Raw genomic sequence first — 22,339 nt, forward strand, 5'->3', positions numbered from 1 at the left:
TATATGAACCTTTCTTCTCGCCTTGTATATGCTTCTGAAGTGATAGTATATACACACAGTTAAAATGAGCATTACTACGTAAATGAGACAAAACTGAAGTGGAAAATAGAGATCAATAAATATATTGTCTATCCTAAGCTAAATATATCATCTTACATAAGAAAAATAGAACCAAGGAACAAGAGAGAAAAAGAAAGCAGACTAGACAAGATAGTCACAGAGAGCGGAATGCTTCCTTTGTCTTTCCTCAGTATCATCCCTTCAATTATAGGATAATTCACCATCAAGATGAAAAATGAGAGGAACACTTGGCCAAAAAAATCACTAAATCTCCCTTCAAAAATCACTTTTCCAATTCCCCAAATGAAGGAAATCATATTCAATATGACTAATGTAACCAAAGGGACTATTAGCATCTTAGATGCTTGAAAATCATAAATTCCCATTTGGTATCTCTTCAATCTTTCATCATCAACAACCTTATTTGTTGGCAAAAAACTTGCTTTTCTGAAGCCAATTAACTTCAAGATTGCATCCAAAGTTCCATAGAAATAAGCTGTTATTGACTTTATCATCCATACCCTCCACTCATTCCACCATGTTCTCATTGTTCCTCCAGAGTGGACAACATCCCATAAGTACTTGGAAAGTGTTGACAAGAAAAGAAAAGAATATACAATGAACCATGGACTTGAGACCTGTGAAAACAATAATAGTTTCTATCAAGTCTATCTTCTAAGAAATAATTGTCTTGGGTAATCAAAAGTTAGAGTTTAACTTCTATACACTAACAATATAATGCAAATTTATCACTATCAAGTAACCTAAACGATAATTGCAGGTAGTCATTCAACAGAAGTGGTATTAGTAACCAAGAAAATAAGACAGGTTACCTGTCACAACATATTAAAATATAGTGATAGTGCAAAAAAAATTATATTGTCAACTATGTTGCTCGAACTCTCCAAATTGTCACCACAATCATGTTGGATCCTCCATAGATACACTACTTTTGGAGGATCCGGTGGCATATTTAAGAGTCTGAGCAACGTAGACTCTCGGTGTATATAAGTTAAATCTATTTAGATTTGAATTTAACTTCTATATGCTAACAGTCCAACGAAACTTAGACAACATTAGATCATACATATTAGAAGACAACCATTGGTACCCATATGTAAAAAGTGGGGGATTCAGAACTCAGAAAATAAAGAAGCTGGTTACTTGCCACGACACGTTAAAATAAACCGATCGTTTAAATATTTTTGCGCTATGAGCGTATATAATAAGTTAAATCTTGATAATGATCATATTTTTTCTTACCTTAGGATAAATGGGAATGCCATTTAGGAGACAAAGTTGAGGAATGATAGCTAAAAACCAAGCTGGGAAGCAATAGAGAGCCTGAGTAGCAAGGTAAGCATAACACATGCATTCAACAAGAGGTATTCTTGATTTCAAGCCATAGATGAGTGGACAAAATCTTGAGAACAAAACTTCAGTTAGACCAGAACTCCATCTTGTGCCTTGAACTAATGTGTCGTTCAAATTTGTTGTAGCACTGCCTAAAAATGCTGGCCTTGTGGGGTTGTAAAAGACAGATTTCCAGCCTTTGCAATGCAAAATGAAACTTGTGAAGTAGTCTTCCACCACTGAACGGTACATGAATCCTATCTATATGTATAATCAAGCCAATCAATCAAAATTAGCACAAATATGATAGAATAAGAGAAGTTAATTACTCCCTCCATTCCATTTTAAGTGGCACTATCTTTTTTAGTCCGTTTCGAAAACAACACCTTTTTTTTTTTACCCCCAATGACATGCTTGTATAGCATAAGAATCTCATACTCCCTCTATCCCATTTTATGTGATGCACTTTGCACTGAACATGGAATTTAAGAAAAGACTTTTGAAATTTGTGGTCTAAAAACAAGTCATAGATATATATGTGGGTGGATCATCTCATCAAAGATGAAATGAGAAGTTTAAAGTTAAATTGTTTCTAAATATGCATCCAAGGGTGTGAGTGTGTGACTTAATGGTTAAGGAAGTGGGTTGAGAACTATGGGTTCTCATGTTCAAATCCAGCGAGGCGAAAATACTAGGTGGTGTCTTCTTATCTGTCAAAGCCTTGGTGAACAGATTTACCCAGTACTTGTGCTGATGGGAGGTAGTAGATAACCTTGTAATTATGAGATGCGTGCAGGCTGGCCCGGAAACACAGTTATAAAAAAAGTATTTCTAAATATTGAGAATATGACAGACTAAACAAAATCATTCTTTTTAGGATAGAATAGAAACTAGACAGAAAGTGCAGAACATAAATTGGAAAAAAGGAAGTAGCATATACATGTTTACAATCATAAACTTCAAAAGTCTTTCTTTATTTTTTGTGTTTCGTATCCAATCAACTTATGCCACATAAATTGGAAAGGATAGAGTTGATAGAATTGATGTTGAACTTGCCTGCTCTCCCCATTGTGAATCCTGTTCATAGGTGCAAGAGGCTAAAATTTTTGCTTCTTGAATCTTATTGTCAGCAAATTCCTTATGATTAGTGCTTTTAAGAGTATTTAGGAACTCATTTGAGGGACCAAAACACTTCTTCATCTCACTAAGATCCATGTCTGATTAAACAAGTTAAAGAATTGTGATTACTACAGAGTTTATAGGAGAACTTTTTCAAGGGACAAATTAATGCCCAACAATTTATTAGGGAACATTTTTGTAATTTGAGGAATACCATTGTGTGTAGCATTCCCATATAGAGCCTTCCTCTTCATATAAAAGCATGAACCAGACAATATAGGTCCTATGACCCCATCCATCCCTGGCCACTTGAGCTAATATATATACATAGTAACAAATCAAAATCTTAGTTATACATCAAGTGTTTCATATATATTTACTAGACATTTACAGAGTTTCCACGGATGTTCCCGTCAAAACGTTGTCGGGAATTTGAGATTTCTAATGGATATCCGTCTGACGAGCATATTTTGTGAAAAAGGTGCGTGTTTCTAGCAGAAAATTTGTTATACTAACAATATATATAACCTTAACTCATTGAACTTTTATCTTATGTAGGTTTAGTACCTGATTATGTGAATAGTTTTTTACACCATCAGTGCATAAATAATGTAGAGATATGAATTACTTACCACAAAAATAGCTCTTAAGGCAGAATCATAAATATCTTTCTTGCTAATGTTGTGAAATCTTTGAGGAAACTGGACAAAAGCAAGTGAGGGAGAGATTTTGGGATCAAGGTGAAAGCACATTGCTTGTCTAGCTGAAGAAGGATCATTGGAGTGCATATCACAATCCAACATTAATATGTAAGGGGAGTTGCTTATTATCCCAGATACTCTAAGCTGCACAAAAAAGAATCATTAATTACACATAGTGACATTTCCAAAAAATTAATAAAAATAAATGAGAAAAATAAAACAAGTTAATACTGGAGAAATGTTTATTAGTTTTGCCTCCTGTTTATAAGATCATGAAAAAGAAATGGTCCAAATCTCTTGTGCAAAGAATGATGCACGAAACATTTAGCGTTCACATGGGGTTGGGGGAAAGGCCAAAGCCCACACCCAAGCGGGTGTAATGTAGGCATGACCTACACTGACACAAGCATTAGTGACTGTTCCACTGCTTCAACTCGTGATTCTATAGGGAATGATTTGGGAAATCCAAAACCAAAAGTAGTGGCATTTGCTAGTAGCAACATAACAGAGGTCTTCATAAACCAAAAAAAAATAAAATACTCTCTCCATTTCATTTTATGCATGTTCGTTGGTTGGATACGAAGTTTAAGAATATAAATTTAAAGAAGACTTTTAAAACTTGTAATCTTAAATATGCAAGTCATGTAATTCATGTAAGAGAGCGTTATAAAGGGTAAAGCGGGCTGGTAATCTTATAATAAAATATATACTATAGTGTAAGAAGTAATTTTTTTAACCAATTAAAAAGTAAAGTAAGATACATAAATTGAAACGAGGTAGTAGCTATTCATGAAAAATGTAAACAGAGTTGTACAAGAACATTGAGAGCTCCAGCTTTGAAATGGTGAGGATGAGAAGGATTTTTTTCCCTTGAAACATAAACAAGAGATGGTATTTTAGCTTTGCCATTATTTTTGCCTCTCTGCCCTATTATCTGCAAGACAAGAACATATAGGCAATAATGTTAATAAAAATTTAAGACAATGAAAAAAAAACGTGAAATTTCTGATGAACCAAACATCTATCACTAAAATATAATTTAATAAATAATTATGTCATTATTTAATTCCCGAGTTATAATTTCATTATTTAGCTTGTTCACAATCCAAACAAACCTTAAATAGTTTGATGAGACTGATGTTTTGTTTGTCTGTAATTATATATGCTATCTTGTGATTTGATTCTAATCAGTCATCCGTAAGAATTTAAGGAAACTTTTTGTTCAGATACGCTGCGCGTGACCAAATAAAACACCACATATGTTTTTTTTTTTTTTTTTTTAAATCACTTGATCATGAGTCACGAGTATGTATATCAACTTTTTATTATTATTTGATTATGACAAGCTAATATAGCATGTGATATAAAGAAAATGTACTTCCATTGAGAGCTTTAGTGAGGCAACTATCCTCCATTTAGAGGTGTCTTTGTTCTATAAATATGAATTGTTACCGAGGATAAGAATAAAAATTTATTCATAGCCGATATTTATACCAAATTAATGAATGCATGAGATATATATTCTATACATACATTTATTGTAATATTTATTCTCACTTTAATTTTTAATTACTAAGGTGAAAATGTACCTCAATGTTTGGACCAAAGTGTCTTTCCTCTGTCCCTCCATTTTCTTGAGCTTTCTTCAACCGCTCCTTGAACACCTCGTACTCTTTCTGCGTACATAGATGCTAACTATCAAATGAATTCAACCATTAAGATTTTTAGTATCGATTAGTTATACTTTAAAAAATAATGAGTTCAAATTTAATATTTATTGAAAATTTTATGATTCCACCTATGTATTTAAACGTCGTGTAAAAAACATTGGGTATCCATAATAAAGAGAAATCAACACTAAAAGTAATGTACTAACCAAATCAAATAAAGAGCTAGTGAATTTTTTAGCGCACTAATAAAGAAATAATGTCTTTTTTTTTTTTAAACGGAGAAATAAATGTTACGAAGTGCATTATAAAGCTCCAACTTTAGTAAACTGTACAAGGTTAAATTAAGTTTTTTACTGCATTACTTTCTGCACAAACTTATCATTTCTAAAAGATAATAACAAACCAAATAAAATCCCTACTTTTTTAATCAATAACTGACAAAACTCTACTATGTTAAAGTTTTTTACTGCTTGCTTTCTGCACAAACTTATTATTTCTAAAAGATTCTCTAAAGGATGATGATGATAATGATAATATAATATAATAAAATAATAATAATAATAATAATAATAATAACAAAGAAAATTAAATCCGTACTTGTTTAATTAATATTATCACTTAGCACTGAGACAAACTAACTATACAAAAATGAAAAAAGTAAAGTTAAAAATAGTAGTACTACTGTAACATCTCGTACTTTAACGTAAGCTTTAACCATGATCCTAGACTTATAAATCAGATAAAGAATGTGGGAATTGGAATTTCCCTGTTCCGTTGTAAGATGGGAGTTTACGCCCATGAACAGTGACCGTATTTCAGTTTACGGGCCGTAAATCAAATCGTAAACTGGTACCAAGGATTTCTGAGCATTCTGGAATTTGGTAGTTGAATGTCATATGGTTAAATACGGACCGTATTTCACAATACGGCCCGTATTTCAAATCGTAAACTGAAACCAAGGATTTCTGAGCATTCTGAAATTTGGCAATTTGATGTCAAATGGTTAAATACGGACCGTATTTCAAAATACGGCCCGTATTTCAAAACTTATTTGGAATTTGGGAAAACTTCTTTCATGAAAGTTGTAGAGCTTTGAAATACCTTTCCAACGGTATATTATGGGAGTCAAACGGACATCTGTGCAAAGAGTTATGACCATTTTACTGAAGAGAGACAGTACTGTCCGTATTTCAAAATACGGCCAGTATTTAACTAGGCCGAAAAATTATTTTTTCCAGAACAGTATATATTCGTCCATATCAGTTCAAATCATTATTTTTCATTCCTTCAAGCCCTAGAACGACTTCCTACCCTCTTCCATCATCAAGAACACCAAGGTAAGCCTACTCTAATTATTCCAACTCAATTCTAACACCTATCCTTGTAATCTAAACAAGAAATTATCATTCTAAAACTAGGGTTTTCAACAAAACCCATCTCAAGGTTCAAGAATTCAAGATTTTGGAAATCTTCTTCAAAGCTCAAGTCTTTAATTCAAGTTTTGGAGCGACTAAGGTATGTAGAGTTACTATCTACGTGTGGGAACATCATTGTTCTTCCCCACGCCTCATAATCCATAAAATTATGATTCTCTACTAAAACTAGGGTTTCAATACCATGCTCATGATAACCCTAGGTCCATGTCCATGATTATATTATGTATGAATTGTTATAATTTCATCATTGAGTTCTTAATATTTCTTTATGATTATTGAGAATCCGTCCGTAATCTATGAAAACCCATATCTTGTATTCCATGGGTTCTTGCATGCATGTTTTTGACTAAGAATGATGGTTTCATGAATATCCTACATGTCTACAAGTTTTCATGCAACTGTATTATATAATTACTTTCATGCTATGATACAAGATACATACATACTAGATACAAGTTATTTCATGAAACCATATTTACAAGTTATTTCATGAAACCATGCTTACACGTTATTTCATGAAACTATGTTTACAAGTTATTTCATGAAACCATGTTTACAAGTTATTTCGTGAAATCATGATTACAAGACAAGTACAAGTTAATTCACGAAAATCATGGGCTTCTTAGCTAATTATATTATGTTCATATTTTTGGGAGTTGCACGAATTACCGAGAAGGCTCAGATAGCCTGAAACTACGTAGCCACCGTAGGACAAGGATCGCTCCGCCCAGTTAGGACGATACCTTAATTTTACACTGAATGGATCCATCAGACACGTTACCACCTTATACCCTGGCAAGGTATAGGGGCTCTGCTAGTCCGGCGAGGTACCAGACTCCACGTATCCACGCGGTGATATCATGTGTCGGTTTATGAAATGCTCTCCTACTTATCATGTTTTACTTATGTTATATATATATATATATATATATATATATATATATATATATATATATATATATATATATATATATATATATATATATATATATATTTGTCATGTCTACCTCCGTTAGTCCTATTATTGATTTCTTCATGTCTGACCATCTATCGTCGTAAATCACTATTAGTAGAAAAACCAGTTGCAGCCATGCAAATGGATGGAACACATAACATATATAGACATTATGTTCATAAGGCCTACATTAGCTTTATAAATACATATATATATATATATATATATATATATATATATATATATGTACTCATGCTCATGTTCATGTCCAGGTTTTCAGTTTCAGTTCTTATCATGTTATTCCATGTCCCATGTTGTTTCTTTCAGTTGCTTTACATACCAGTACATTCAATGTGCTGACGTCCCCTTTTATTTCCCGGGGGCCTGCATTTCACGATGCAGGTACAGATTTACAGGACGACGCTTCTGCTCATTAGGATTTGCACGTACCCGCTTTTTGGTGAGCCCCATCTCATTCGGGGTTTGGGCATCTTCTTTCTTTATCTAGTTTTGTATCTAAAGGTATGCTGGGGGCCTTGTCCCAGCAAGTATGTTACATGTTTTTCAGACTCATGTTAGAGGTTTCATAGACAAGACAAGTGTCATGTTAGATTTCTAGAGTTGGTTAGCCGGTTTGGCTCATTATGATATTGTCCGCATTCATGACTTGATCAAGTATTTATGTTTAATATTATGACTTACTATGTCTTATAAAAGCTCAACATGCACTTCACGTTATATTTCCGCTCATGTATGCCTCATGATGGTTCAGCAAGCCATGTGGTTCGCTCGGTCACATACAGTCAGGCACCGAGTGTCGTGTTACGCCCAGGCCATGATTCGGGGTGTGACAACTACTTTATTAGATTAGTGTCAGATATTTAGAGTATACATTTTCTGTAGATAGTGTTTGCCACACACACAAAAGTTAAGATGTGGGGAATAATATATTTTTTAGAAGTTGAAGAGATAATATAATTAAATTAATTATAAAAATAGGAATCTAGCATAATGATAGGTTTGAAATAGGGGCGGAACTAGCCCTTCGGGCGTGGGTTCGGCCGGACTCAGTAGCTTTGGTCTGAATCATGTATTTGTATTAAATTTTTTGTCAATTATGTACAAATTATTAATTTAGAACTCAGTAACTTTAAAGAATTAGAACTCCAAACCCATAAGCTTCAAATTCTGACTCTGCCTCTGGTTTGAAAAGAACAATTAAATGATTGTATACCAAGGCTCATGTAGAAAAGGAATTTAAACTTTTTTATACTACTAACAGTGTAATTTTTTATTTTTTTTTGAGAAGTCATATAAAAAATTAGTAATGTGTAAATAAAATAGTAACCTGCTAAAACAAGTGTAAATACACTCATATCAAAAAAATGAGTAGTATTTTTTTTTTTTGGAACCCCAGGATAACCCGCTGCCGCTACAACCTCTGCCACAGCCTCTGCTCTTCGGGTGAGCACTTTGTGCGCACTGGGTAAACCCCCCACTGTGTAATAGCCTGCAAACCACACAGGAGATGTAAACCGCACTAGGCAAGCCCTATGCGACAGGCTCGACTCAGAAGGCATTGAGGGGGGATCGATCCCGGGTCATCCGTGTGGATAACCACCCTCCAAACCAACTGAGCCATCCCGAAGGGCCATGAGTAGAATTTTTATACGTTAATATATAAATAAATTTATATTATCAAGTCACAATTTTTTTTATCTTCATGTAACCTTCATAAAGAGTAAAATTTATAATTTTGCACATAAGCTAGATGTCTTGATATAACATGTAAAGGCAACCTGACGGAATATATATGTTAAGCTCTAAAATATTTATATTGTCAATGCATATATTTCAAAAGATTTAAGTTATATGCATTGTCAGGTAATGAATTTTTGTACTATCAGTATAATTTAACATGTTATTTCAAAGTTACTATTTATTCTTGAGTAACAATCAATGTTATTAAAGAGAGACTTGTTTGTGAGCTGATAATGTTAATAATTTTTTAGTTTAAGATTGTGTAAAAATCTTTTATACTATAGGTCATTCTGAAAATGTTCTATTAAAAGTGAATTTATGATCTTGATAATAAAGCATATACAACAAGGATTGAAGAGTAGTCAGATACTTATATCGTGCAAGCATGTAACCAGTGGCGGAGCCACACTATGCCGAGGGTGTTCATCCGAACTCCCTCAGCGGAAAAAAACACTATTTTTACTAAATTAAAATTATTTTTTATGTATATATAGTAGATGTTGAACCCCCTTAGGCTTCTTCGTATGTTTACTTTTTTATATTTTGAACCCCTCGGCGGAAATCCTGGCTCCGCCACTGCATGTAACATGTAAGGAGCATCATCATACTTTGGTTGCATGGGCAATGATTTATCCCAGGCCACTATAACATTGTTTATAGAATGAATTCTTTATTGACATTTGAAACCATCCTTTTGTTTCTTTTGCTCATAAACTAGAGGGATTTTTTGATAAATTAAGCTTATAAAATTAGTCAGAAACCCTCAAATAACTAATACTATATTTTGATTTTACTTTACAGAGGTAAGCTGCCAAAAGAAATCCGGGAGATGATATCTTATTTTCGATTAATAGGCAAAAAAAAAAAAAGTATAATTATTATTAACGTACAAGATCTCATTTCATTAAGAATTTTATACTAGATGTCAAAATTACAATTGAAAATAATGATATTAATATGTTACTAAATTTTTGGAAGTTAAGATTATCCTGAAGCATAATTTCTTAAGATAAATTCTTAACTGTGGTTAGAATGTTTGTTTAAGTCAATTTAATATAAGCCTTTAGAATTTAAAACAGCAGTGTCATCCAAGCATGCACTTGAGAAAAATGGAGAAAAAATATAAGAGGTCATAAATCCCTCTAGTTTGTGATTTTATTGGTTGGATTTTAAAATAGGTTGGATTTTGACATTACCATCAAATAATAAATACTATTTACAGAGGTAAGTTGCCAAAATAGTTTCATATAGGTTGGATTTATTAACCAGAGGGATTTAACATTACCCTCAAATAACCTATTTTGGCAACTTACCTATGTTAAAATAGGTTGGTTTAATTTACAGAGGTAAGTTGCCAAAATAAGCAACTTACCTCTGGTTTATGATTTTACCTGACGGATATAAAAGTTTCTGGCAACATAAACAGTTTAAGTTAATTTTTTTTATTTTTTTTTTAGAAATGAATGTGCATAAATTAAAAATTAAGAAAGTATATTCATAATAATTTTGTTTTACCATTAGAAGATTCGGCTGATATAAAACATCATAAAGATAAATTATTTTCAAATATATAAGAGGTCATTCTTCTTGGTACAAACTAATAAGATAATAGGTTTACATAAATCGAAACGGAAGTATTAAATTTTTTTTATTTGGCCACTGACCTGAATTTTTTCTCTTTCCTGCAAGTACTCCTTGCTGCCATTAATTTCATCAACTGCTTGAAAAAATACGTCAGGGCAAATCCTCTTCACACCAAATTCCTTACAAAATGGGATCCACAGTTCCCCAAATTTCCACGCTTCACGTATCGCACACAACGTTAAAACCGAACTGCCGTCATCGGATAGATACACCGTCACCTATTAAGAATAAAATTTATATATTTAAAAATTAAATTAAATCCAAACTTGTTTAATATTAGTATCACTTAGTACTGAGACAAACTAATAGTCTGTTTGGCCAAGCTTATTTTTTCTTCAAAAATACTTATTTTTTCAATAAGTGTTTATTTGAAAAAAAGTGAGGTGTTTGGCCAAGCTTTTGGGAAAAAATAAATACTTCTAGGGAGTAGCAGAAGCAATTTTTCAGAAGCTAAAAAAAAGTGTTTTTTGCCCAAAAACACTTTTTTTAAAAATACTTTTGAGAAAAATACAAATAGAAACACTTTTTAAAAGCTTGGTCAAACACTAATTGTTGTTCAAAAGTATTTTTTTAATTAATTGGTCAAACACAAACTGTTTTTCGCCAAAAGTGTTTTTTTGAAAAGTACTTTTAAAAAAAGGTATTTTTTAAAATAAGTTAATTTTAGAAGTTTGGCCAAACAGGATATAACAGTCAAAGAAAACGTGAAAAGTAAAATCAAAAGTATTACATTTTCAGGAGTTTCACATGATAATTAGTATTGAAACATACTTCAACAATTTAAGAAGAAGAAAAATCGAAATAAATCACTGTTAAGTTGTTTCGGTCACCTATTTGCATTTCATGTGCATACTTTATAAAGTTAATAGAACTACTCTCGCATGTCAATTTATGTGAAGCTTTTTGCTTTTCAATAGTCAATACGATTAAATTTTAAAATTTAATTGGATTAGATTAACTCAATATTTTAAGATTAAAATTTATATATCTTAGTTTAGGAGAAAGAGGAAGGAGAGAATATAAGTTGCAACTTTTCTTATATCAATTCGGTAAAAAAAATACATCTTAAACTATCTGTCAAAGTTCTTTCAATTTGAATCTCGAAAAGCAAAACGTGTCACACATTAATAGAAACAAGAGACTTTTCCCACTGCAAATCAATTAAAAATTTATTGTTACATAATTTTCTCACTTCATTCCTACTGAACCAACTTACTGGAATAGTGAGTAACATGTTCCCACTAAAAAGATCAAAAACTTCCTAATTTTACCGTGTGAAAATTAAACACTATCCCTACAATTCAATTAAAATATTTGTGAAAATAGCAACATTTTCAGTAGAAAATAATGGTTTTCTAGTATGCCATACGAACAAAAGTTCAGACATGGTAAAGAATAGTACTCCCTCTATTCCCCATTTATGTGACACTATTTCCTTTTTTGATATGTCTAAAAAATTATGTTACCTTTTTATATTTAGAAATAACTATAACCACACATTTATATAAGACTTATTTTGATCCACATATTTCAAAACTCTTCCTTTCTTTCTTAACTTATCTTTGCGCGCATTGACCTTCATTTGAAGTGGTCTTTAATTTTTGCCCTTCACCTAATACCCGAGGTTGTGGGTTCAAACCCCAACTCAATGAAAAAAAATTTGCAAAACAAAATTTACATGGCCAGAAATTTACAAATTTTGTCCATGTGTAACTTCTGCCTCCAGGCAGAATTTCAGCGATGGGCAAAAGTTAGAAACCACCATTTTGAGGGGCAAAAATTAAAGACCACCCCCCACCGAAGGACAATCCTGTAAATTGTTCCTTTCTTAAACTTCACGTCAAGTCAAATGGTGCCTTATAAATTGAGACGGGTCGAAGAGATAATTAACAAGTCACCTTTTCCGGTGGATAATCAATAGCCATGGCCGATAAAACAGTGTTAACAACACCTAACGGTGGTTCCTTTTTAGGATCAGCCGTACAAATAAACACGTCGATGGCCGGAAGTTCATCGTCCGGAGGTAAGTTTTCCGGGAAGACGGAACGAGAAACCGGTGTCCATGTATTTGCTGAGTCAAGTAGCCAGATGAAGGAGAGAATTAATTCGGAAGTGAAAATTAGGAACCAATAAGGTAAAAATGAGAGGTGAATTGTGGTGAGATTGATTATAAGTCTGTAATATAGCATGAAGAGTATTGCTATTGAGTGAATAAAAGTGTGAGTTCTGTTTACTGTGGCTGAAAATTTGTGCTCTGTGCACTTTTGTAGAGGTAGAGTTCCCATTTTTTATTTTTTTTTGTTGTACTTTGTTTTTGGTTGAAGGAGGAGAAGGAGGAGGTCTTTTATAGGGAGATTAAAATTTAAAAGTTTGTTTTTGTTTGTTAGAAAAATGGAGTCATATCATATGAATGGAACTTTTACTCTCTCCACAATAGTAAGAGATTAAGATTTTGATTTTATTAATTCCAGTTTTAGAGAAAGTAAATTATTGGGATGATATATTTGCTCTAAATCGTATAATTTAGGGTATATTTAAATTTTTTTGGAGTACGAGGGTCAAACTTTATAACTTTGATCATGAATTTTGATATAGATTTTTCAAGTTTGTAAAAATAAAATTTATATTTTAGAAACTACATAAAAAGTACTAAAAGTCATGATACTTTATGATTCAAATAATTTAGAAAAATATAAGGAAAAAGTTGTCAAAGAGCCGGCTCGTAGACTCTTCAAATAGTAATAGGTTCACATAAATTGAAACAGAGGGAGTATATATATATATATATATATATATAGCCCGTGCTGGGCACGGGCCCAAGCTATTATCTTACATTATTTTGTTCGGATTTCCCTTCAAACGCACTGGTCTTTAATTTTTGCCCCTTAAATTGCTGGTCTTTAATTTTTGCCTTTCGCTTAAAAAAGTGATCGAAAATATCCCGGGTTCTGAATTCAAACCCCCGCTCAGTAAAAAAAAAGTAAAAATCACAAGGCAAGACTTTCGTGAAACCTCTACCTTGAGGCCTAACATTTGCCCAAAATTATGTCTATTTTGGTAAAAGTTAGGCCTTAAGGCAGAGGTTTGTTTTAAGGCCTAATTTTTATTTTGAATTTATTCAGATGTTATTTTAATATCATGCATTGATTTATTTATTTTTTAATTTGCTTTTGATATCATGCATTGCTTTTTAAATTTTTTTAAATATCAGGCATTGATTTTTTAAATTTTCTTCTATTTTATTTTTAATTATGGTTGGCTGATCTTTGAGTTAGAATTGCTTTTGGAGATTATCAATTGTGATCATTTCGTTCCACATAATTATTTGGTGTTTAAATTAATGACAACAAATATATTTGATTGTTATACGTTGTTAGATAACTGACTACAATAAAGTAAACGGTACCCACTTTTATTTTTTTTAGCAGCTCTATAAGTAAAATTAATATGAAACAAATCTACTTTCAACTCAAATATAATCCTGTATCTAAATATGGATGAATCACAATTATGTGTTATTGGACACTCAAATTTAATTTAGTATTATATTTAGTCTCAACAATTTTATATTACCTCTAAATAGTAACTCGAACAAAAAATTCACTGTAAGTCATATACTTCATGTTGTGAGTCCTTAACATCCACACGTAAGGTCAGTGGTTAAAGTGTCACTTTAATGGTACTCTGGGTTATCCACATGTATTCCTCACATCATGGCCTTTGTCGGGCAATTAAGACATTGGTGCTTCAGTCAATTCACCAATACAGTCCAAGATTTACTAAGGCCTCATTTATTTGTATTTATTGTTCAGATTTCAGCTCATTAAGGGATCGTTTGGTAGGAGAGATAGGATGGATTGAATTATTAGTCTTATGGGATTAAAATTATTTCATATTTGGTCGGTGGGATAACTCCTTTGTTATTCTATCCAATCCCAATTATATGGCATAAAAAGCGGGATTAGTAATCCCTTATAGAAGGTGGATTAGTTATTCCATCTAATCCCATCCAATCTCATCTATATGGGATAACTTATTCCTCCTACCAAACGACCCCTAACTGCATTTGTCTTTTTTACTTTTGAAACATCTTAATACATTTGAATGGGTCTGAATAATTCAGAGATCTGGGACAAAGTCTGAAAACTTTTCATAAGAGCTTGAACCATTCATCCTTTCCAGACTCAAAAGGGAAGAATCCGTGGATGAACCATCCATTAATATTCAATTACAACCACCCAAACGTGGATAATAGCAGAATGGAGTCGATGAATTGATTATAATTGAAAATAACCAAAGACCAAGGACTGTAAAATCTCTATAAAGAAAATTGTTGGTTTTTGTTTGGGAACAAATTAAGATTTTGTTTTGTTTCAATTAGATTTTTCTAATGTTTTTATTGTTAGTACAAGATTAAGTTACTAGTATAATTATTACAAATTTATATTGTTATGTTTAAATATAGATAAATTATACATATTCAGATCTTGAAATAACAAATAGTCTTAATCATTTAGTGTTCAGATGTAAAGTCAGCATCTTAAACATTCAGATGTGCATTCAAATTCAGACGTCTTAATCTTAATGAAAACAAATGAGGCCTAAATCCCATAAAACACTTTTTAGGCAAATATTAAACATAATTTAAGAGCCCGATTGACCATATGAATTATTCACTTTAATTTGATTTTTTTTTTCACTTTTTTCGAAATCAGCGTTTGGCCATAAAAATTTCAAATACAATTTGAAGTTGTATTCCGGAATATCAAAAACAAGAAAAAATTATTTTTTAAAATTTTTAGTTTTTTTCACAACCAAAACAATTACTACATTCTCGCAAAGTTTATCGTTCTGGGGAAACGGAGCGAGAAATCGGTCTCCATATATGTGCTGAGTTTAGGAGAAAGAGGAAGGAGAGAATTAACTCGGAAGCGAAAATTAGGGACCAATAAGGTAAAAATGAGATTTGAATTGTGGTGAGATTGATTATAAGTCTGTAATATAGCATGAAGAGTATTGCTATTGAATGAATAAAAGTATGAGTTCTGTTTATTGTGGCTGATAATTTGTGGACTTTGCACTTTTGTAGAGGTAGAGTTTCCATTTTTTGTATGATTTTCTGTTGAAGAAGATGGTGTAAATGAAGAAGAAGAAGAAGAAGAAGAAGAAGAAGAAGGAGGTTTTTATAAGGAGCTTAAAATATATAAGTTTGTTTTATTTGTTAGATAAATCATATCACATGGTTGTAACTTTAATATATGGAGACGAAACTAGGATTTTGAGTTTATGGATTCTGAATTTTAGGCAACGTAACTTATTGGGGTTTTAAGTAACTAATTGGAAAAATGTCCGAATATTTAGAGCAAATATACCATTTCTTAAAAAAGCGGCTTATTTATACACCTTTCGTTATACAAATGGCTCAGATATATCATTTTCTGCTGACAGAAGTAACAAAATAGATTTTAATTTTTTTTTTTATTAAAATAAAAGCTATATAGGGGATATTTGATCATTTTGCAAAGTTCATGAGTATATTCGATCCTTGTCGCAAAGTTCAGCGGCATATTTGATCTTTATCGCAAAGATGGGATTAATAAGGTAAAAATGAGATTTGAATTGCATTGAGATTGATTATGAGTCTGTAATATAGCATGAAGAGTATTGCGATCGAGTGGAGAAAAGTGTGAGTTCTGTGTATTATGGCTGATAATTTGTGGACTCTGCACTTTTGCAGAGGTAGAGTTTCCATTTTTGTTTGACTTTTTACTCTGTTTTTTGTTGAGGAAGAAGGTCGTTTATAGGGAGATTGAAAGTTTGTTTTATTTGTTAGAAAAATGGAATCATATCACATGGATGGAACTTTAATATATCAACATGATTTGTTGTGTTGACATCATAGAACTGATTGTTATTTTTGTGGTTGCAAGTGTTGCTACTATTGTAAGGTGATAGTTGATGTGATTTATGACAATTAAGGGTAGTTTGGTACGCTGTACTAATCAAAATAGTCCTTATATTAAAATTTAGTCCATCCAAAATAATGTTTGGTTAATTCAATGTAATCATACCTAATACATGGATTACTTATACATCATAGGGAGGCTTATTTAATACCGAGGAAACCAAGGGATTACTTATACCAGGTTTAACTATACCTGGATAAGACCCCTAAAATGACTGAACTAACCCTCAAACCCTTTTCCCAATTACATGAAATAAAAAATCTCACAAATATTTAATGGTATAATTGTAAAGAAGATTTTGTATAGTTTTAAACCAAACACAAACTTAGATTATACATTGCACTCTAATTTTTAATACAATGAACCCTTGATAAAAAATAGTCTCAGCATTACTAATACCTGCATTACTAATCCCTAATTACTTGTCTTCGTATCGAACGATCCCTTAATGTTGGTTTGGATATTGCTAAAGAATGGACTATACTTGCATGGATTAGTAATGTTGGTTTCAAGTGTCATTTTCATGGGTAACATCTAACCTAACATTTGTAGAAAACTATATCTTGCATGGATTAGTAATGTTGGTTTCAAGTGTCATTTTCATGGGTAACATCTAACCTAACATTTGTAGAAACAAAATTTCAAAAATCATGAATAACGAATAATTAAATAATGAGTAAAGTGAAAAATGTAGTACCTGATTTTACCACCTTCTTTGTTAATCATTGCTGAAGTTGACATATTCATGAGATACTGCAAAGAAGTTTTACGTCTACCACCAAATGGTTCCGTCTTCGATTACACAACACTTCCTGCTTACTTGGAATTTTCTCAACAATCTATAATTAAGTCTTAGAACAAAGGCATAATACATAAATAGGGCCTCAAATTTAGCTTCATTTTTAAAGTATGTTCTTCAACTTTAGGTGTGCACAAGTAGTCACCTCAACTTGTAAAAAGTTGAACACGCAAACATAAATACTGACGTGACACATAAATTTTGGAGGTGTCTAGATGATCATTTTGTAAGTTAAAGTGTTCAACTGACAAAATGGAGACAAGTTGACGTGTCTACTTGTGCTCACCAAAGTTTTAGGGCATACTTAAATAATGAGATCAAGTTTGAGGGCCTATTTATGTATTATGTCTAGAATAAAATGCAAGAGAAGAACATAAATTTGAAGTCTTGGACCGCTAATGCTAAGTGTAAAATTGTACTTACTAAACAAATCTTCTCAATATTCCTACAAATTTGTTTGGTTGCGTGCAATACACAGCTTTGAATATCAGGGGACAGGTGATCATCGCTTCTCATTCGAGCCTTCCCTACTCTCTGTAATGTATTAGCTGATTTCTTTCTTTATTAGGTTAAAATTTTCCTCTAAATGTTCTGCTTTCTATCCAGGATCAAAGAATATATGGCTTAATTGTATTGATATCAATCTACATACTGCAGGAAAAGTTCTGGGGTGTATGTAGCACTACAGGTGGGGGTTCAATTGAACCCATAACTTTTAATGCGGAGCATAAATATATGTGTAAAAAATTATTAAATTGCAATAAATCGTACACATGAACCGATAACTCTTAAAATACTATGGTAATGAGTTCAACCCTAAAAATCTTTTGGAATGCCAAAAATGCTTATTTTTAAAAAGTGAAGTGTTTTGTCAAGCTTTTGTGAGAAAATAAGTGTTTCTCAGGATTAGCAGAAGGCAGAAGCAATCTGTCACGCCCCGAACCATGGCCTGGACGTAACACGGCACTCGGTGCCTGACTGCATGTGACCGAGCGAACCACATGGCTTGCTAAATCATCATGATACATAACATAAGCGGAATATAACGTGAATGTATGATGAGCCTTTATAAAACATGGTAAGTCATAATACTTAATAAAATACTCGTTTAAACATGAGAGAGCCAAAATGGCTATACGACTCCAAATGTCTGACATGACATAACTGACTTGTCTAGTCTATGAAACCTCTATCATGAGTCTGACTGGAAAACATACTTACTGGGACAAGGCCCCCAGCATACCTTTACATGCAAAACTAAATAAAGAAATACAATGTCTAAACCCCGAATGAGATGGGGCTCACCAATAAGCTGGTACGTGCAAATCCTAATGAGCAGAAGCGTCGTCCTGTAAATCCGTACCTGCATCGTGAAATGCAGGTCCCCGGGCAATAAAAGGGGACGTCAGCACATTTAATGTACTGGTATGTAAAGTAACCGAAAGAAACAACATGGAACATGGAATAACATGATAAGAACTGAAACTGAAAACCTGGACATGAACATGAGCATGTGTACATACGTATATATATAACATAAGTAAAAACATGATAAGTAGGGAGAGCATTTTATAAACCGACACATGATATCACCACGTGGATACGTGGAGTCTGGTACCTCGCCGGACCAGCAGAGCCCCTATACCTCGCCAGGGTATAAGGTGGTAACGTACCTGATGGATCCATTCAGTGTAAAATTAAGGTATCGTCCTAACAAGGCGGAGCGATCCTTGTCCTATGGTGGCTACATAGTTTCAGGCTATCTGAGCCTTCTCGGTAATTCGTGCAACTCCCAAAAACATTAACATAATATAGTTGGCTAAGAAGCCCATGATTTTCGTGAATTAACTTGTACTTATCTTGTAATAATGATTTCACGAAATAACTTATAAACATGGTTTCATGAAATAGCTTGTAAACATATTCTTGATTCATGAGTAATAACAATAGGTCATAATCATATATGTGTAATTGACTTGAAAACATGGTTGTAACTTGCAAAATAAAATCATAAGTTTCATATGAACATAATGAGAACACATGAGGAAGAATTCATGATTCATGGATTAAGCTGGGATTCCTAATATCCGTAATGGAAGAGTAGGAATACAATCATAGATACAAAATTCACGTACATACATACATAATTTCGGGCTACCAATATGTTGGGTTTAATGCCCTAGGATTCGAACTTCATGGATTTTACGAAACGGATCATGGGGAAGAACGTAGAGATTCCCACATGTGGATGGAAGTTCTACATACCTTAACTTCCCGCTTTTGAGCGTATCACAATGTCCTTCAATCCCTTCAACTTCAATCTATAGCAATACAGGTCATAGGGATTCTATATTAGCAACAATATTCATGCTTTGTTCATCTAAGCATTTTATCAAACACTTGGTGGGTATGAAGCTCTATAACCCTCATTAATGATGTTTTCTTCACCCAATCCCCATTCTATTACTTCTAACTACTTCTACAATCTCAATTAGATGTAATTAACATCATTCTTCATCACCCATATGAATACAACAATCCCAAGTCAACAATCCAACAACTCTAGCACAGTTCATATAATTCTCTCTATCAAACCCATTTATTTTTCTTCCAAGAATTCATCAATTCACAACTATAAATGATTAGGGAGTAGAAACATTACCTTTTATGAGTAGTCACCACAAAATCAACATCCCCAAGTTCGATCTTTAGCTTAGAATGACGGCAACAACTTGTACTACACTTTATCCTTCACGAGCCTCGGGATTCGGGGCCTTAAACTTGGTTGATTCTCTACTTTATCTCTCTAACTCTCCTCTCTCTCACTTTCTCTCTCTAAGATCTGAAATTATGGGAAAAATAGGCTGCTAGGGTTGACATTTCCCTTAAATACCAAGGGGAAATGGGTTTGACCCAACTTGGAAACGGGTTGGGACCTTTCTATCTTAAAACGTCCATATCTCCCTATCCCGATGTCACCTGTGAACCCACAACCTATGGTTGGAAAGGTATTTCAATTATCTACAACTTTCATTCTTTGAGTTTTCCCAAATTCCCAATTTATGATAGGGTTATGGCCTCCCGAAGTCAGGTGACCCGAAACGTACTTACGGACCAAGATACGGTCACTGTTACGGTCCCGTAACACGAAGTATGGACCGTAACTTGGTACCGTACCTTGGTGAAAATTTCCAGTGAGGTTCTGGAAATTTTTGGTGTGTTACGGTCCACTGTTACGGTCCGTAACACGTGTTACGGTCCGTAACGTCACCGTTACGCTGGCAGAACTTCCAGCGAACAGTCTTCAGTAAAATGGGCATAACTCTTTGCACAGATGCCCGTTTGACCCCCATAATATACCGTTGGAAAGATATTTCAAAGGGCTACAACTGTCATCAAGGAAGTGTTCCCAAATTACAAATTAATAATGGGGTTATGGTCGTTGGAAGTAAGACCTTCTATAAACTCACTTGCAAACATGCCCCGTAGAGTGGTTTTCAACTTTGCTTTGCCCAAAGACTCTTCTCATGTCTTGATTGGGTTTCAAACACCATTTATACACTACTCAAATTGGGTTCATTATTCCCCCATCTTATAAGACAAATCTTAACCCGGATGTACGAGGTGTTACACAATCACTTTTTTGAAAAGCACTTTTAAGAAATACACTTAGAAACATTTTTTAAAAGTTTGGTCAAACACGAATCGTTGTCCAAAAGTGTTTTTTAAATTAATTGACTAAACACAAATTGCTTCTCACCAAAGTATTTTTCTAAAAAGTATTTTTGGAAAAAGCACTTTTCAAAATACGTTGATTTTAGAAGCTTAGCCAAACAAGCTATAAATCTCTCCTTCCTTGTTAATTTATGCAATGTTTTTCGTTTTTCAAAATTCAAATATGCGAACTTTGATCAATATTTTGAAATGCGTGTTTTCATCATATTGACATGAGAATAAGTAATTTATGATACTTATCGTACAGGTTTTGAATATCCAAAATTTTAATTTTAAAATATTAAGTTGATCTAATTTAATTTTAAGGAAGTGATATATTTTAAGTGGTTATTAAAGCTAATGCATATAATTAAATGAAGTGACATATTTTAAGTGGTTAACTTATCTACGTAATGAGCATTTGAAAACATGCGCAAAAACTTTTTCGAAATTTGAGCCAAAAGTATCTGATATAAACACTTTTTCATGTGTTCATATACTCAATCGGAACATGTCATAATTCGAATGTCTAAATAAAATCTACTGACAAATTTAAGGGGTTATCAATATATTAGCCTAAAAACATCATCACGATCAAGTAAGAATCCTAAATGGACATCTATAATTGAATAAATGGAAAAGGACATAATTACCCTCGAACTATTCGAAATAAAGCAAATATACCCTCCATTTGATTTTGTTACCAAAACAGCCCTTTCCGTCTAACACAAGGACCACAAATACCCTCACTTTTAACGGCTCGCCACGACATCTAACTAAGCAGTCTGATTGGGTAAAAAATGTGATATGGCTTTCCAACTAGGTAGTCCAACTTGGCTGGAAAATTTATGTGTCACGCCAACATTTGTGTTTACCTGTTCAACTTTAAATAACTTGAGGTGCCTACTTATGCACACTCAAAGTTGGAAGGCATACTTGTCAGCTGAGGCCAAGTTTGAGGGCTTGTTTATGTATTTCGCGTATCGAAAAATCTCACTTTGACAATAAAGTGCTCCCTTCCAAAGACGCCTTACCACCCCACCACTTAAGTCATAAGCGTCACTAACCAACAAAAAATTACAAGGAAGGAAGAGTAAACTTACATGTTTCTCCTTTTGATGTAATCTCAGCATTCTCCCCCATGGTGAGGCAAGGGAAAAA

The 22,339-nt window shown here is 33.0% G+C and overlaps 1 protein-coding gene and 1 long non-coding RNA gene across 4 annotated transcripts in view; one reads left to right on the top strand and one right to left on the bottom strand.

Moving 5' to 3' along the window:
• LOC132616679 (cellulose synthase-like protein G2) lies at positions 1-13,026 on the bottom strand. 3 transcript variants are annotated; one of them, XM_060331255.1, is made up of 9 exons: positions 12,598-13,025; positions 10,720-10,917; positions 4,823-4,909; positions 4,048-4,167; positions 3,165-3,377; positions 2,747-2,846; positions 2,470-2,630; positions 1,324-1,674; positions 1-698 (listed from the first exon to the last, which is right to left on the bottom strand). In XM_060331255.1, exons 1-9 carry the CDS (start codon positions 12,982-12,984, stop codon positions 153-155), a joined length of 2,163 nt encoding a protein of 720 aa, XP_060187238.1. In that variant the 5' UTR covers positions 12,985-13,025; the 3' UTR covers positions 1-152. The 3 variants fall into 3 exon arrangements, with proteins under 3 accessions (XP_060187238.1, XP_060187239.1, XP_060187240.1); XM_060331256.1 differs by lacking the exon at positions 4,823-4,909 and having other exon boundaries at positions 12,598-13,026; XM_060331257.1 differs by lacking the exons at positions 2,470-2,630; positions 2,747-2,846 and having other exon boundaries at positions 12,598-13,026.
• LOC132616683 (uncharacterized) overlaps positions 6,074-22,339 on the top strand; it is a 35,908-nt gene continuing 19,642 nt past the window's right edge. Inside the window, exons 1-2 of the long non-coding RNA XR_009573330.1 lie at positions 6,074-6,240; positions 6,322-6,418. This is a non-coding gene — a long non-coding RNA (uncharacterized LOC132616683). The remainder of the gene's footprint in view (positions 6,241-6,321; positions 6,419-22,339) is intronic.

The sequence above is a fragment of the Lycium barbarum genome, chromosome 11 (genome assembly GCF_019175385.1).
Source record: "Lycium barbarum isolate Lr01 chromosome 11, ASM1917538v2, whole genome shotgun sequence".
NCBI lineage: Eukaryota > Viridiplantae > Streptophyta > Magnoliopsida > Solanales > Solanaceae > Lycium > Lycium barbarum.

Coding starts and splice junctions, on each gene's coding strand:
- LOC132616679 (XM_060331255.1), bottom strand. CDS start 12,984: ATGGGAACTCTACCTCTACAAAAGTGCACAGAGCACAAATTTTCAGCC. Junction 4,910..10,719: donor AGGAAAGAGAAAAAATTCAG/GTCAGTGGCCAA, acceptor CTATGTACGCAG/AAAGAGTACGAGGTGTTCAA. Junction 2,847..3,164: donor CCTTAAGAGCTATTTTTGTG/GTAAGTAATTCA, acceptor TATATATATTAG/CTCAAGTGGCCAGGGATGGA.